The sequence below is a fragment of the Anas platyrhynchos genome, chromosome 3, assembly GCF_047663525.1.
Source record: "Anas platyrhynchos isolate ZD024472 breed Pekin duck chromosome 3, IASCAAS_PekinDuck_T2T, whole genome shotgun sequence".
NCBI lineage: Eukaryota > Metazoa > Chordata > Aves > Anseriformes > Anatidae > Anas > Anas platyrhynchos.
Window position 1 is genome coordinate 105,164,618 of NC_092589.1, and position 16,758 is coordinate 105,181,375.

Here is a 16,758-nt window from a genome sequence, read left to right on the forward strand (position 1 = left end):
TCTACCTCTGGCCTGGGGACACGGCCTTGCTCTCAGGTCAGTGCCGGCTGAACAATCTGGCCGGGTGGCTTTCTCCAGGGGTAACTGGCTGTGCTGGATCCGGCTTTGCTCAAATCCCGTGGAGCAGGAGGGTTGGGGTTGGGGTTCTGCCCGGGGGGGCTCCAAAACGACTCACATGCCCGACCTGCTCAGCTGCAGCTCCAAGGAGAGGCAGGATTTGGCAAAACACATCCATGTCCTCTCGGTGGTGGTGTCTTCGCCGGATTTTGTGGCTGCAAGAACTCGAGGTGGTGTTTGAGGCACCCTTCTGTGCTGTAAGCAGGCACTGTGTGAAAAGACTCCCCCAAAAAGGGGTACCCAGGGAGGGTGTAGCCGTGGTGTTGGCTGGTAGCGCTTTTGGCTTCTTCCCACCGAGGAGGAGGTGCTGTGAGGTCTCTCAAGTGACATCCTGAATGACAGAGTTTAAACAATGCCCTTTTTTTGCCCAAGATGAATGGGACAGTGGTGCATTAAGGTAATTTGTGGCTAATTTGAATTAGCCTTCAGAAATATCACATTGCCCCGCAAGGGTGGTCTTCTGGCAGTCCTCATGCTTCTTGCCTGCAATTCCTGGGCAGAACTTCTTCTCTTCTTCTGGAGAGGGCGGATTTCGTGCTCATAACTTGAATTAAGGCTGGGGCGTACGCTGCTGGTTTGTTTTAAGAGTTTCTTCTGGTGTAGCCCTAGCTTTGTGTTGGCTGTAGGAAGAGCTCAGCTTCTGTGATTGATGAATATTGCCCGGCTTTGTATGGATGCCATTGTAATGAAGCAGCAGTCATATGCCTCATTAAAGGAGGTGTTGCCACCTCGAGAAGCGCTGAGGCCGTACAGGTTTGGTGAGTTGGAAATGAAACGATGAAATGTGATGAGTCAAACATACTTCAAGGAGAGGGGCTGGGTTGGAGCCAGCGCTGCAGACCACGAGTACTTTGAGGCACAGCTACTTGGAGCAGGGACGTAGGGAAGGCACAGCAAGGATTGCCTGCCTCGCAACACGGACAGATATTTTTCTTTTAACTTCCATTCCTTTCATACCTTATGGCAAAACTTCCTCTTCAGCCATGTCTGTGCCTTGGCAGACTTCATTCTTTGTCTTTTTTACCTCATGGCCAATTGTTCTCCCCCCCAAGCTGCTGCTTTTGTTTCCTTTCGAACCACCCCGCCGGGAGCTGACACCTGGGCTGCATCTTTTATCTTATCAGAGCGTGGGGCGGGGAGGAAGCGCTGGCAGGAGTGGGAACCTCTCTCCCCGCTTTTCCCACGTGCTGGGAGCAGAGCTTCGTGCGTTTCCTCGCCCCAGAACACGCTGCTATACCAATCAGCCTTCCCATTTGAGCAGGAATCTGCATTTTCCTTTCATTCCTGTGCCTTCTTCTGTTGGTGGCACCAGCTCGCTCCGAGGATGCTCTGGACTCTGCCAGACACCCACAGGGGCTCGGGGGCTGCTGCAGATCGATTCCTCGCGCTCCCAGTGGATGCTGCCCCATCACGGCCCTGCCAGACGAGCCTTATTTGGAGCGTCCGATCCCGAAGGCGGGGAGCCCACAGGTGCACGAGTTGCCCAATTTATTTTTTTTATCTCCCTTTTCCTGGCTCGCCTCCTGCTGATGCAAAACCTGCGGTGCGCACGTGGGAGGCGAAGAAACGAATGTGAGAGCAGGAAGACGAGCGACCTCTCAGGTGATCCCTACTGAGCTGGTTTGGTGTTTTTTTTTTTTTTTTTTTTTTTTGCTCTTTTAAAGCCAGAGCAGTTTTCTCAGCACTGCTTTCTTAGGACGTGCCCCGGTGGATGTGTGCGGGCAGAGCTCTGCTCACACTATGAGCCTGGAAGCCACCTCGCTTCGTTAGCACCCCTCAGAGCCACGCTGGTGCATAAATTATAAAGCTTTGGGGCCAGGGGATTTGCATCCTGGCAGCTCGCAGCACGGATTGAGCATGTTAAGGCCTATCTCGTGTGCATCCCATCTTGTATACGTCCGTGTGGATGTATCTTTAGCAAAGACCCTTTATTTTTCTCTTCCGTGTCCATATTTGTCCAAGCCTGGAGGGAAACCACACGCCTTCTGCTGTCAGCACTTCAACAGCAACCTTGGAGTTTCTGGGTAGTTTCTCTTTAGTGTGTGGCTGATGAATGAGTTGTTGGGGCTGCTCTCACCGGGTCATCCCCAAAGGTTCCTCTTTGGGTTAGCTCGGTCGAGGGCTTCTGTGTCTCTTTGTCCTGCAAAAAGTGAAAACAACACGGAGGTAAAATCAGCTGCGCAGCAACTGCTGCCTTCCCCTGCCAGAGCCCACAGGGAGGAGCATGAGCAGCACGGATCCCACGGGTCCTGTTGGGTGAGCTCTGGGTGCGTGGGGAGCCCGTCCACAGGTGAGGCTGCCCCTTTGTGGGGTGGAAATGATCCCAGAATGTGCTGGGACCACTTTGCCTACTGTGTGTGGGACCAGGACAATCCCAGAAGGACATCCAGGAGCTGCATGATGGCCAAGATAAACTGGGGGGAAGAGCACAGGGTGCTCCAGCCCTTCCTTTTGGAGAAGCATCTCTCATCTCGCTGACAGTGAGGTTCCTGCAGCGCTTTGATTGCCCTTTAATTACACCTGGCTTGTTTGAAAGGCAGATCTGGTTGGAAAAAGGTGCTGTGTGGAAAGAGCTCGGCTGTCTCCGCTGCCCTTCCTCGAGGGCACGCAGCGGAGCAGCCGGATTAATTTTTCCTGCGTTATTAAAGCTCGCGGATGGTTCCTCGTGGCTCCCGAGGTGGGCACGGCGCCGTTCCTACCAGCTGTGAGCAGCGCGGGAAGTCACAAGGTTGGGCTTCTTCCCACGCTGCCTCCTGTCCTGATCTCAGATCTCCCTGCTTTAAAGCCTCCGTTTGTGCTCTCTGTGAGGCCGGGCTGCTCCTCTGCCCCCAAAGGCTGCAGGACACGAGATGTGGTGGCGAGGGAGCGGTGGGTGCGGGGCTTCTGTGGCACATTGGGGTGAAAAACCAACAAAAAAGAAAGAAAAAGTAAAGCCTGGCTTTGGTTGTAGAGGAAAAGCCTGCAAATCTGATTCAACGTACACTCAAGGCTTAACTGCCGAGCAAGCAAAATAGCTCGGGAACGGGTTCCTAATCCTTTTCCAGATCTGTTTTAAAGAAAATCTACCTAACTTTTGAGGCTTTGAGTCATGGCTGTAAGCGCTCGGGCTTGACAGCGCTCTATTTTTAAGCGCCGTCGTTGTGTTGGATCCTGGGAGGTGAGATGAGAGAAAATGTTTTTTTTTTTTAAAAAAAAAAAAAGTAACAACAAATCTTAATATAGCTGAGAATGCGGAACTGCCCTTAGAAAAATAGGTTGGACAGATGAAAAGGAATCTTGCTCAGCAGGCTGGAGACGCAGAGCAGCTTCTGCGGTTACGTTTTTCTTTCTTCTGGCAATGTTGGGGTGGGGATGGAGCTGGCGCAGTCCCTCGGCCTGACGTTTCTTCTCCGGGGCGAGTCAAATCTTCCCCAACAAAAGCTCCTGGCTGAAACTGCTCGAGCCCAAAGTGTAGAAGCTGCTCCCTGAAAGGCTGTTTTTGGGGAAGTGGAGGGGATTTTAAGCTCAAAAATAGGATTTGGAGCTACAGGGCGGGGAGGGAGGAGGAGGAGGGGAGCCTTTCCCAAGGGCTTTGTAGGAAGGGGAGCGGCCAGGCTCTGAGGGAGGTGGTTGTCATCTGCCTGGCGTCCCCAAGACTTAAAGGGCATGAAAATGAAGTCAGCCGTTCAAAGCCCCAGCTAAGCAAATGAGGAGAGCTTCGAGTGGGAGGATAATCTTTGCCATCTGACGGGGCCCCGAATTCCCGTGGGACACCCAGAAGCACCCATCCCTCGTGTCAAGACCCAGGCTCCGAGAGCCGCCTGTGCTTTGCTTCCCTGCTAAGCCCATCCTCCAGGGAGCCTCTTGGGCAGCAGCCTGCAGGCAGAGCCCAAAACTGGGACCCGAATTCTCCAGGAGATACGTGCTGCCTCTGTGAAACCTGTGTGGGATTTCCCAGGAGCTGTGAGGCTGTGGCAGACCTGGAGTGGCTGCTGCTGCGTGTTTCCCCGCAGAACATCCCCCCCTTTTTCGTGCAGACAGGAGAGCTGCGTGTGAATATTCACCGGGGTAAATAAACTTCAAATTAAAAATGTCAAAGCATGCAAACACCAGAGCCACGGCTCTCTTACAACACCCCCCCTGCTCAGGGAAGCCAATTACTCAGGCTGTGCCTGCAGCTGATTACAGGAAAGGGGTGAGAGCAGCTCTGAAAAAACCTCCGAGCTTTCCCCAGGGCCCTGCCAGAATGCGCTTTGGGAGCTGAAGGCAGCAAAAAGGGGAGGCAGGCGGATGAAAGGCAGGGTAGGGATGGGAAGCGTTCAAACAGTGATCCCAAACAGACCTCCTCGCCTTTCCGAGCTGCGATTGAGCCTTCGCAGTACCGAGGAGGCTCCGGAAGGTGGCAGGAGCTCACCGCACAGCTCCTCAGCCTGGCTCTCAGTGTTAGAGGCGAGAGGAATCAGCAATTAGGTGGTGGGAGCGTGCTCCTGCAGAAGGACAATGTGCTTCTGGCTTCCACAGCTTGGATGCCTTATTTTTTAAAAAAAATTTATTATTTCAGAGGTGGGTGGCCAGCCTTAGCTCACGAGGCAGAGAGGAGAGCCTTTTTCTGAGGCAATTAAGAAAATGAAATTAGATGTGTTGAAAAATCACTCCTAATTCAATTTTTTGTTAGAATAATGAAAATATTGCCCTTTCCTGGTGGTTCTGAGCTCTGACAGGGTGCTGCAGGTCTTCCTGGGGAACATTCAGAATGGTGTTTGTAGTTTTAAGAAGCAAACCCAGGAACTCTCTCACTGAAATGATAGCATTATTTATTTGGTTAAAGGTAATAGCTTGCCTAATATTTTAATAGCTTTTAATACAACTTAATCTGATACAAGCACTCAGAACTTTTTATGTGCAACTCACAAAGCTTTGGTTTACCACGTCCAAATTAATGCAAGTCTTTCAGGGTGGTAAAAGACTTGCCAGTGAAGCTTGGGTATAGGAGAATTCCTGCTGCTAAAGGTTTGCTGAGGAGAGATGAGATAAAAAAAAAAATACCAAGGAAAGACAGGTGGAGCTCTCCTGAAGTTTGAGAGTTGGACAAAACCCTTGAACAAGAGTGAATTTCCCTTATAATGCCATCTATAAATACTAAGGACCGTGATACTGCTTCGTGTGGCTCTCAGCTGATACCTCAAAAGACAGAAAGCTCTCCCTGGAGGATGAGGGCCTGCACTTAGCTCTCAGCTCTGGCTGTGTAGTGCCTTGCCAGGAATTTCTGTGGCACTTGTGACAGATTGGTTTCCTCTCCTGCAGGTTTTCATTTCTGTGAACTGCCTCAGCACGGATTTCTCCTCGCAGAAGGGGGTGAAAGGCCTGCCCCTGAACCTGCAGATCGACACCTACAGCTACAACAACAGGAGTAACAAGCCCGTGCACCGAGCCTACTGCCAGATTAAAGTCTTCTGCGACAAGGTAAGGCTGGCTCAGCGTGCAGGTGATGTTTTGGGGCGGGCTGTTCCACAGCTGAGGGGGCTGCTTGGGATTTGGGCTCACCGAAGGCTCCTGTGCAAGGGAAAATATTCCAACCCCTTCCACTTGGCTCGTGGAGGTTAGGATGACCTCAGATCAATTTGCTGCTCTCCTGAGCGCTGTGGAGATGTTGACTTTGGAGAAAGGTCAGCCTGTGGCAGAGGATCAAATGTGGTGGTCCAGACACCCGGAAAAGCACCTGATGGATTGAGCAAGCGGAGGCTTTTATTTTTGCTCAGCTTCTGTCTTGACAGCCTTTGAAAGCGCTGGGTTTGTGGAGGAGAGGGATATCTGCCTGTCTCTGTAACCTGCTTCCATCCAAACCATCCTCAGAGGGACTGTGTCCTCTCCGGATGGGCTTCCTGTCACCCTAGGGCACTGCTGCAAAGATCCCAAAATGTATGGGATCTGCCTCTGCTATGGCATCCCATGGTTCCACCCTGCCACGTTTTATTGTCCAGTTTTGTATTAAACCCAAATTTATTAAATTTACCAGGGAGCTGAATTCTTGCTGCTACCCTTCTGCAGATGTTCTTCTGTGAAGTTGGGTAATAAAAGGGCAGGCTTGGTGAGCACGTAATTTCATCAAATCCCATTATCCTGCCGTGCCGCTGGATCCTTTATTTTTGTTTGGGGTTTTGACCTTTCCTCCCGCTTCCTTCCTCCAGATGCTTTGCAAACTGGAGCTGAATTAACGGAGGGAGAGAGGGGGAGAGAAGGCACCGAGTCCCAAACCCCAGCCTTGTCCATCCCCTCTGGCCACCTGTAGGAGCCCCGGCATTTCAGCAAGAGCTCCCAGTTTTCCAGCAGCAGTCGTGCTTTAAATCTCGAGCGATCAATCAGCTTATCACAGCTGCTTATAGGAGCAGGGTTACTATAGCATCCACACAGCTCAGTCCTTAATGTGTTTGTCCTCGTGGCGCTGCCTGCAGGCGAGTGCTGCTATCAGGGGGAGCCTTTTAGGAGGAGCTGAAGCTCCAGGGGCACAGCCCTGAGGACCTGCAGCCAGTGCCCCTTTTCCAGCGCCTCCTGCACGCTGCGGGGCATGGCTCCAGCCTCCAGCTGGCTCCCTGCAGCACCGTGCTGTTACATGAGACCCGTTTGGCTCCGTGTCCCCGATGCCCTCACGTCTCCCAGCCCCTTTGCCCTAGTTTCCACGACCGGGAAGTGGCTCCTGGTGACATTTCCCCCCCAGCCAAGCACCCCAGCTGCGTTGGCAGGTGCAGAGGCACGTTGGGCACGCCGACGGGGAGCCCAGCTTGAGTTCCCCAGCACACAGAGCCCTGCTGAGCCCCTGCCTGGTGCTGCTGGATGGCCTGCAGGGGAAAGGCCCCGCCCTGGAGCACCTGGGGAGCTCCTCTCCTGTGTGTCTGGGGCTTACCAGCGAGCCCCCTTCTGCTGCAGGAGGGAGGAATGAGCGGCTGCCCTCTCCAAAACACAGCTTCCCTTTTACAGCCCAAGAATCCCTTACACAGCCAGAGACTTAGCAGGAGAAAAGCAACAACCACAAAATCCTGTGGCCTTTAACACGGTGGCGAGAGCACAAAATCTTAGATTTCAGGCTGTAGGCAGTTTTCCCAGCTTCATCACCTTGAAAACTTCTTTCTTATGAACTTGTTTATCCCAGAACTGTCGAATACTGGCTTTCTGTCTCTTCTTTCCTATGTCTCTTTTTCTTCCTTCCTCCAAAAGTACCTTACCCTTAAGCAGAAAGGGCTGTTACCAAAGCAGCTGAGATGCTGCGGGTTGCAGGGGATTGAAAACAGAGCTCTGAGACTGTACAGAAAGGGAGGATGGAGGAGACTTCCTCAAAACACCTCCAAATCCTGGTCTGTGTGTTCCTCGCATCGAAGACAGCGCAGTTCTGTAGTGTGAAGTTTGAGTGGCAGAACTTCAGTAATCCCAAACAAAAGGTAGAAGACACAGGGCTGGAGCCAGATGTGCTCTTCCTGCTGCCATCCTCTGCAGTCCCCACAAACCAGACTTCCTTTTTCCTTGCCGTTAGAGCTGCCTGCGTGTACCTAGCAGGAAATACAGCTCCCTCCCCGCTGCTGCTTGGGCTGGAGCTCCAGAGCTGTGTGGGCAGGAACCAGGGGGCTGTGGCTTCTGTCATAGCCTGGCACTGGCACGAGGAGAAGAAATAACGCCTGCTTTAAAGCAATGAGTGTCTGCAGCTTTGGCTGTGTTTGTGTGACGTGCAGAAAAGTAGCTGGCACTTGGTGACCCAATGTGGCTTCGTTTTCACAGATCAGTGTTTAAAGATCATTTACTGAACTCTTACGTTGAGAAAATGTGAAAGCTTTTCTTGTTTCAAACACTTTGGATTTATTTCATATCACATTTCTTAACGGTTGGTTTTGCTGTGGGTATCTTTTGTCATCACATCCCCATCTGACTCGAAAAACAAGCCAGTGGCTTCATCTCGGATATGGTCACTGGACTTTAGGTGGCAGGACTTGGAAGTAAATTCTGGGCAGATCTCAACGTTGCTATGATCTTACTGAAGCTGACCTCCACAAACACAGCTCTTAAAGAATCACTGTTCCTGCCTCTGGATGGAAACCCAAACTAAAAAGACCTTCCCTCTCACCCCCTTTCCTTAATCTCTTGTCTGGCAGGGGGCAGAAAGGAAGATCAGGGATGAAGAGCGAAAACAAAGCAAAAGAAAAGGCAAGTGCACTGACCCCAGCTCTCAGTTGAATGCCTGTAAGTAGAAATTACTCTGCGAGTATTTTAAATAGTAGATCTCATTTTGGCTGCAAGTAACTTGTGCGCTGGTGTTCTCCTGAGTCCATTTTTTTATCCCCTGTGGAATCGGTTTTGTTTTAAGCTGGTGTTTATGGAGTCACTCGCTGTTTCACAACTTTCCTAGGCCTGCACTTTTCCACATGTATGAATGAAGTGAAGGCCTCAGCAGTCTGTGTGTGATGTGGGGATGAGATTTTTGTGTTTTTTACCTCTGCTGCTGAGTTTTTGTTTTTTTTTTTTTTATTTTGACTGCAGCAGACCCTGTGTTTTGACTAGTTATTCGCTAACAGAGCCGCTTAGAGGAACATCTCCCTGCTCACCTCTTTGTGGGGCAGGCGTGTGCTCTCTCCTGCTATGATCAGGGGCTGGTTCAGCAAGCACGCGCCTCCCGCCTTGCTGGGCAGGATTTTCCTGACGCAGCAGGTCTGGGCAGCTGGAGCAGCTTCAGAAGCAGATAATGCTCCCAGGGAACCCGTTTGCTCAAGGGCAGGTGGAAAAAAGGGATGGGTTTTTGCTTTTTGCCCTGAGTAGAAGGTGGGTTTAGCACAGTGTCACACAGGCAGTCCCCCGGCGGCTCCCAGGAGATTTTTTTTCTTTGCCTAACGGCTGCACGCTGCCAGCAGCTCCAGCACTGACTCCCAGGGTCTTGTGATTTTACAGAAGGTGCTTTCTAGGATGAATTTCCTCGGCTTGGGCTTAGCCCGAAGTGACCTTTATATTCCTGGAAAGCCCAAACCATTGCTCTTCAGTTCTTGTGTGGGGAGTTTTTAATTGCCTTGAGCCACTAAGCTGTGGTACCCACTCCAGGATCTCTAATACCACGTGCCCGTGGATTCAATGGCAGAAATGATTTTCACCAAAAGTCACCAATTATTTTATTTTACAGGAATTGAGCAATCTTGAAAAAAAAAATAAATCAGTGGCATGTTAATTCTTTGTCTTCCTTCTGACTTTCTGGTGTGGGAAATTCAGCAACATTTTGGGGGAATGCTTAGGGAGAAGAGGGGAGTTTGAACCATCTTTTGCCCTCTGTTTGGTTCACTTGGTACGTGGAAAACCTGGTTTTCTCTGTTGTGTGAGTGGTCAGAGCGCTCCCCAGCCTGTTCTAATGCTTCAATGAAGTCAAGCAGCTCACTCAGATGGAGCAAACTCCTGTTCCTCTGCAAAATAAGCTGGTTTTTGGGGTCCAGGCCCTCCCCCAGGACAACCCAGGTTCAAACTTCCCTGCTACAGGAGGTTCTCCCTTTCCTGCAGGGTACTCGTCCCCAACAGTCTCTTAATTTGAAATGATTTAGGAAAGCTTTGGCCTCGTTGCCATTTATTTACCCTCTCCTCCACCCCCCTCTTTGGTCTCTCCCCAGTTTCCGATGTCAAAGTGCCCATGCTTCCCTCGCACAAGCGCACGGACATCACCATCTTCAAGCCCTTCATGGACCTGGACACGCAGCCCGTCCTCTTCATTCCCGACGTTCACTTTGCGAACCTGCAGCGCGGGGCTCACGTAAGCACCACCCATGGGCCTGGGGAGGGCTGGGGGGCGTAGCTGCAAGAAGTCTGGGGTGCTGTGCGTGCAAATAAATCCCAAATACCAGGCTGTCTGCACTGGGGCTGTACACAAACACAGGGCGAGCCTTAAATGAGCAAGGGACGTTGCTCCGAGACGTGTTGGCTGGAGTTACCCAGGGATGTTGTCTGAATTAATTATTTTCAAATGAACTCCTGTTGGTAAGAACCTGAAATGATTTTTTTTGCCCAAGCATCTCCAGCTGAGAGTTCCCTGAAGGAACCGCAGGCTGTTTTTCTCTTGTAAAGTCTGTCGGGTTTCTGGTGGGCTGCTGTAGACCTCGGGCTTCTCTATCTTCAGCCTGCTGCAGAGTGAAAAGCCGTTTGGTGGAGCTGGCGAATGTCTCAGCTTTGTGATCTGCTGCCAGAGCACCCTGCCGCAGCATTCCTGGAAAGTCCCAGCTGACAGGAAGCTGGAAGGGAAAAAAAAAAAAAAAAAAAAGGAGTGAAACTTCAAAACCTTCAGCTTCACTGTGTCGAGAGTTCTGGCATGTGACAATGTTAACCTGATCTGTTAAGACCACTGCCTGAGCTCCTACCAGGGATTGGGAGAATAAATGTGTATCTGTAAGATTGTAGGAAAGCACGTGTTAAAAATCAAAGGTTCCTACTGCTGAGTGCTGATGGAAGACACTGAACTAGACAGAAAACCGATTGGCTCTTGTATGTTCCCATCTTTAGCATTTGAGATCCTTCGATTTCTTTTAAGAGGTAAAGATGCTTAGTGGCTTCTGGAAGATTGAGTCTTATTTTTGATACAGGGTTGAAAGATAAGAAACAAAATCCAGTTCTGGATAAAATATTTTATAACCCTAAGCAAAAATATTACCTGTTTGTTAAAATGAAGGCAACATTTATTGCTTGGACCCGAGCATCTCACTTCTAGTAGTGTAGTTTTGGCAGGCTCCCTACCTGACAGCCTCTTTATCCCCTGTATCCTGTACCGATCCTTGAACAAAAACTTGTCACTGGGGCATCTCTGGGTGGATAGCAGCAGGATCATCCCAAGTTTTTCTGCATAAGTCAAAAATAAATGTTCTCTTTGTTTTTAAAAGGTCCTTCCTGTTGCTTCGGAAGAGCTGGAGGGTGAAAGGTAAGAGCGGTGCTACTTCAGCCTCATCAAGTTTTGTCTCTAACTGTGCTGTGCCTAACTTTTTGTCCTGTCAATGACAGCTCCAACCTGAAGAGAGGAGCTTATATTGGCGAAGAGGACTTCATCGCCAGTCCTAATAAGATGGCCAGAATAGAAGAACCAAAAAGAGGTATTGAACCAAACTGAGTGTGTGTTCTGCTGCTTTAAAGCTGTTATCAACTTGTGCACTCTGTTGTGGGATTGGACATTGCTGTGGGGTCGTGGAAGAAGATCAGATCCCTTTGGGATGAGATCCCCTTTGGAGTTGTTACAGAGGGTTACCTGCCTGGTGAGAGCTGTGTGTGGAAAGACGATGATGAAGTTTAAAGGATTAAAAGGCGAGGATTAAACTTCTGATGGGGCAAAGTTAAAGCTCCCAAGTTGGATGTGAATGGGGCTACTGCTGTAGTCTGTGTAACCTAAAAAGAAACGATGGATTTTACAAAAGGGAATGAGGCTTCTTGGTTTCTCTTGCTGCTGTATGCCACAAAACAAGACCCTTGTATCCCATCCAGGCTGCAATACCTACTCATTAGAAGACAGATTAAAGCTGGCAAAGACGTCCAAGTCCTGGCTTTTTAGCTGATAAGGCCTGCTCCTCAGCCTTAACGCAGGTTTTAATGAGGCTGATTTTATTTACGCTGACTCTCTGCTAGCTTGAGAACACTTGGGGTGTTTGTTAAGGGGAAGGAAGACTGATGAGACAGCACAGGAGGAGTGGGGGAGCACACAAATAAATTAATTAAAAAGGAAGAGGTGGCCGGGTTGGCTTCACCTACTGCCCAGGTCTTTGAGGAGCAGTTACACAGTTACCTCCTCTCTGATTTGTTTTCCAGTGTTGCTGTATGTCCGGAAAGAGTCAGAAGAAGTCTTTGATGCACTTATGCTAAAGACCCCGTCTCTGAAAGGCCTGATGGAAGCTGTAAGTACCGAGGCTGTTTCCTAGTCCTTGCCTCCAGTTGGAAGAAAACACGAGTGTAGTCCCTGGCTGTCCAGTCGTGCACAAATAATTGTAGGAATGCTGATCCCAGTTTGTGTCCTTGTGTTCCTGCTGCTTTGGGATCAAAAGCAGAAGGCTGGTGCACTTTCAGTAGTGGGAAAATGAACATAAATAACACTTCGATTCACTGCTGAAGGGGCTTTTGGAAGCTTCCCTAAGTGACTTACTCCATTAAGAGACTTACTCCACACACTGAAGGTCTGAGTGTAAGGAGGTGTTTCTTAGCCTTCCTGAAAATCCAGGCTCGTCTTTTTCAAGTCCCAGCTTCTGAGTGTGCTTGAATACTTTTTTTATGTATCCGTGCACACAAGCATGAATTTAATTCCCTGGTGGGTGACTGCCAAAATAGCCTTCCACCACCCCTGCTGCTGCAGTGCTGCAAGAGAATTCAGAGCTTAACCCTGGGGAACGGCGCGATGCTTGGCACAGGCTCAACACTGACATTTCTGCCTGTTTTTCTGTGAGTGGTGCCTTGCCGAGGCGCAGAGGACAGATGTTTTGTGGCTGCACAGCCAGGTTAGCTTTGGAACCCAGGGATGGGTCCTGCACTGAAGCTGCACCTTTATTATTTCACCTGGACTTCATAAAACAAGGTATCAAAGCTCAAAAATGCAGGCTGGAGAGCTCCTCCTGTGCTTTTGTGCCCTGTCCATACTGGTTTGGTGCTCACTGTCAGTGCAATAGAGCAACTTGCCTGGGTAAATCAGACTTAGGATAGCAGCCCTGTGATTTTATGATGTCTGTATGATGAAATGCCATGCTCAGAGGCTGTGGTTCCGCCTGGGGAACCCTGTGATGGGTAAAGGAAGACATTTATGATCACCGTATGTCTTTAGCAGCAGGGTTCCTTGCTCTTTTGCCATTTTTCCCCTCTACCAGCCACTGCGATGACTGGTTTTCACCTCACCCCTCCGACACTGAATTTAAAAGCGGCTTTCAATGTGCTGAAGGCAGCCCGGAGAGGATGCTGAGTGTTTGTTTCCTGTTTCTTGCTCTGTGTGGGCTTTTTGTCGGGTGGGCGGGGGGTTGCCTGGTGAGAAGTCAGTGGCTGGGCTTAGAACATTCACATTTTTTGCACTGAAGTTGGCAAACTGCAGAGGAGGGGCTCTCATCTCTAGGTTTCTCCTTGTATTCCAGATTTAGTATTGCCCTGAAAGGGCAGAGCAGACCTTTTATTGTTCCTGTCTGTTACAGTAGTGGAAGGCAGCACTGACAGTCCCCTTGCTTTACCCATGCTTGCTTTCTTTTGTTCCAGATATCTGACAAGTACGATGTTCCTTTTGACAAAATAGGAAAGATCTTCAAAAAGTGTAAAAAAGGGTGAGTATGTACCCGTGCTGCAACTCTGAGAACACGAACACCTTTTTCCAAACCTGTAGGCAGATCTGCTTTAAATACCTCTCTGTGCACCGCTCATATGCAAATCCCACATCACAGAATCTTCAAGGTTGGAGAAGCCCTCCAAGTTCATCTGGTCCAACCATCCCCCTACCACCAATGTCACCACTAAACCATATCCCCAAGCACCACGTCCAACCTTTCCTTAAACACTCCCGGGGACGGTGACTCCACCACCTCTCTGGGCAACCCGTCCCAGTTTCTGACTGCTTTTTCTGAGAAGAAAGTGTGTGTGCACCGTGTGCTAATCCTATTCCAGCACCCCTCATGGAGCAGGAGACTGGAAGGGTCTCACAGAAATAAACACTCTGACTTTTCCTATAGAACCAAGTCATCAGACCTCTCAGATTTAATTGCCGTTTGAATCAGAGTTGATTGTGTCAGAGGAAGAAGAGTTCAGTTTGTTTACAGGCTCCTAGTGACAAGGAACCAACTTCAACCCCTGTTAAATTGCTCCAGTGTCTAGCTGTGCTCAGGGTGTCTCCATGTGGCTACAGTTACTAAACCCGCTCCTCTTTTTGTGCGCTACATTGAAGACAACTTGACTCGCAAAATACCTGCTCCCCACAAAGGCCAGGCTCCTTTTTATTTTGTAATATAGTTGAGCTCATGAACATGCCTTTATTTTCAGTAATTTTGCAGGAATTTTCTTGGTTCTTCTCTAAATCTTCTCTGAAGTCCCTTCAGTTTCTTAGCCCCTTCCCCCCAAATCCCTCTGGTCAGAAAAATGAGTGCTTTTATCGCCTTTGGAACGTGGTTCTGAGCGTTGTGCTTTTATAGCAGAATTACCACAAGCTTGATTTTTATTTTTCCAGGATTCTGGTCAACATGGACGACAACATCGTGAAACACTACTCTAACGAAGACACCTTCCAGTTGCAGATTGAAGAGGTCGGGGGATCTTACAAGCTCACTCTCACCGAGATCTAAGATCGCTGAGCCTCTGGATTTTAACCAAAGGTCTCGAGTGAACATTTTCCCAGAATTTGGTGTGTTGGGTAAAACACTAATCACCTTCTCCAGGAGCCAGCCAGCTGCCGGCTCGTTCTGGGGATCACAGTGGTTTTGCCTAACACCTTTTGTGTCTCTGCTCTTCCCAGAGAAGGTGGGAACGCTCATGGCCTTATTTGCACTTGAAATGAGCGAGCAGAGACCAGCAATTAAATAGAGAGCATGTATAAAACACTAGTAACTACGGGAGGGGAAAAAAAACCCTTGGAAGGTGGCCTTGTAGAGCGGTGATCCCTTATTTATCTCTTCAGTACCCACGTGGGAGCCTGTTCTCAGCTACTAGCCTTGTGTCGGCCTGTTTTCTGCTAGGTAGGGCTGCGAAACCGCTCCGTGACACCCGGAGGACTTGGGGCAGGTCGGAGAGAAGCCTTCGTGATGTTTACTCCTTAACAGGGCAGGTCGTTGGGGTCATTTTTTTTTGTTTTTTTTTTTTTGTTTGTTTGTTTTGGAGGGGGGGGGAAGAACGTAAAAACTGCCTTGCTTATGAAGAACTCGCCTTAGTAACTGTGTGAACTCTCGTCAGATGAAGCTATATTGTATATAAGTGCAATATATTTTTGAAGGTTTGTAAATTTGTGTACATAGGAGTGATATATATAATATATATAAACCCTGCTCCTCGCCTACGTGCCGCCAGTCTCTGCGACGAAGCCCAGTGAGAAGGAAGCCGCGTGCAGGGGACGCAGATATTGAACGGGGCTGTTTAAACCCGGACAAACCCTCACCCTCAGCCCCAGGGGAGCGTGTTTGGATGTTGGCGGAGCGCCCCGAGGGAGCTGGGGGCTGAGCATTAATGGGGTGCATCCTATGGGGCAGCTGGTAGCAGGGAGTGCCAGAAACCTCCCCAAAGTGCCATTGTGCCGCATGTGTGCTTCTGAAGGAAGGGAAAGGCGCCCTCTGATCAGCAGCGAGTGAGGGACACACAGGGGAGCGGCAGCACCGGGCTCTAGGGCAAAAACCCACATTATGGGGTGCCAAGTGAGCAGGGAAGGGCGAGCGCTGGGTCCTTGCCCCTCTGGTTTTCCTAGCAAGCGGGATTTACGATGGGTTTGTCATGTTTTTGGGCTGGGAAGGGCTGCATGTGCTTCGCCTAGGGCACAGAGGTTGCTCTGGCTAGGAAATCTGGCTGGGATATAGGGCTGCGAGACTGACACGGGTAGGGTTTGCTGCTTGGGGCAGGAGCAGAGCCTGTAGGAAACAGGAGAGAGCCGCCTTTTGCTCCACTTGGCACAGGGAAAGCCCCAGCTGGAGCCTCGGGCCAGCAGAGCGCCAGGGAGTGGGCTTAAATCGCAGAAATTCAGGTTTACACACTCAGAAGGTTGGTTTTTTTTTTTTTTTTATATATATGTATTTTATTGTTATTATTTTATGACTTAAGACATGAGTGTTTTGGGGGTTGTGTTTGGGATCCCAAGCTGGGTCCTACACCGGGTGCCGTCTGCTCTCCTCTGCGCGGGTTGACGGCCACCACGTCCAGCACAAGGATGGATCCCGGGGGTCTGTGGGCCACAGGAGAGCAGCACGGTACTGTGGCCCTACAGCTGATGGCCATGGCCCTATAGAGAACCACTGTGACCCCACAGAGAGCTCCTGCAGTGATCCCACAGAGCACTCGGCCTGGCACCGGACCTGCCCCTTGGGCTTCCCTTCACCTTCTGGGGAATGGAGTTATTATGGCAAGGGAACTTTTTTAAAGCTGATCTATAGATACAGAATATATATATTTACAGGTTTTTATCAAAAATGGAAGTTTTAGGGCCGAACCTCAGTAGCTGTGGCTGTGTAGAGGTAGGGTGTGGGGTTCACAGCTGTGAGCCCCAGCTTGATGCTTGTTTTCCACTGGGCCGCGGGTCTTGGAGCAGTAGCAGCGCTGCGGGGTGTGCGTTTCGCGGTCCCTCTGCTGTTTTGTAACTCGCCGTGTATTTCCCACCGCCCTATTAAATTTTATATGGTCCTTTCTAACGAGCAGCCCTTCATTCCACGGGGCCGGGACGTGGGGTGCTTGGGGGTCTGTGCAGAGCTCAATAGAGCCGTGGGGGCAGCACCCTGGGCCCTTCCCCTTCCCACCAGCGGCTTTTTGGGGTGCCCCCACCCCCACTGTCCCTAAAACTCCCCCAATTTAGGGCGCCCACCCCACCCCACCCCACCCCGCTGCCCACGTGCGGCGCGGCACGGAGCTGGCGGGGGCGGCCCCCAGGCCACGCCCCCTCCCCGTGGCCACGCCCCCATCCCGTGGCCACGCCCCCTTGCGCCTAGGCCCCGCCCCCGACCTTTCCCCCAGTTTCCCGCT

The 16,758-nt window shown here is 50.4% G+C and overlaps 1 protein-coding gene across 5 annotated transcripts in view; it reads left to right on the forward strand.

Annotated features, from left to right (window-relative positions):
- The window catches only part of GRHL1 (grainyhead like transcription factor 1), a 26,936-nt gene extending 11,847 nt beyond the window's left edge, over nt 1-15,089 (forward strand). For 3 of the 5 annotated variants that reach the window (XM_027455217.3, XM_027455220.3, XM_027455219.3), the window contains 8 exons: nt 5,401-5,559; nt 8,235-8,322; nt 9,726-9,865; nt 10,983-11,020; nt 11,101-11,189; nt 11,896-11,981; nt 13,315-13,379; nt 14,273-15,089. In XM_027455217.3, the coding sequence (XP_027311018.1) occupies nt 5,401-5,559; nt 8,235-8,322; nt 9,726-9,865; nt 10,983-11,020; nt 11,101-11,189; nt 11,896-11,981; nt 13,315-13,379; nt 14,273-14,387 (780 nt within the window). In that variant the 3' untranslated portion in view covers nt 14,388-15,089. The remainder of the gene's footprint in view (nt 1-5,400; nt 5,560-8,234; nt 8,323-9,725; nt 9,866-10,982; nt 11,021-11,100; nt 11,190-11,895; nt 11,982-13,314; nt 13,380-14,272) is intronic. The other 2 variants (XM_027455218.3, XM_038177526.2) reach the window with 1 other exon arrangement.
- The last annotated feature ends 1,669 nt before the right edge of the window (nt 15,090-16,758 follow it).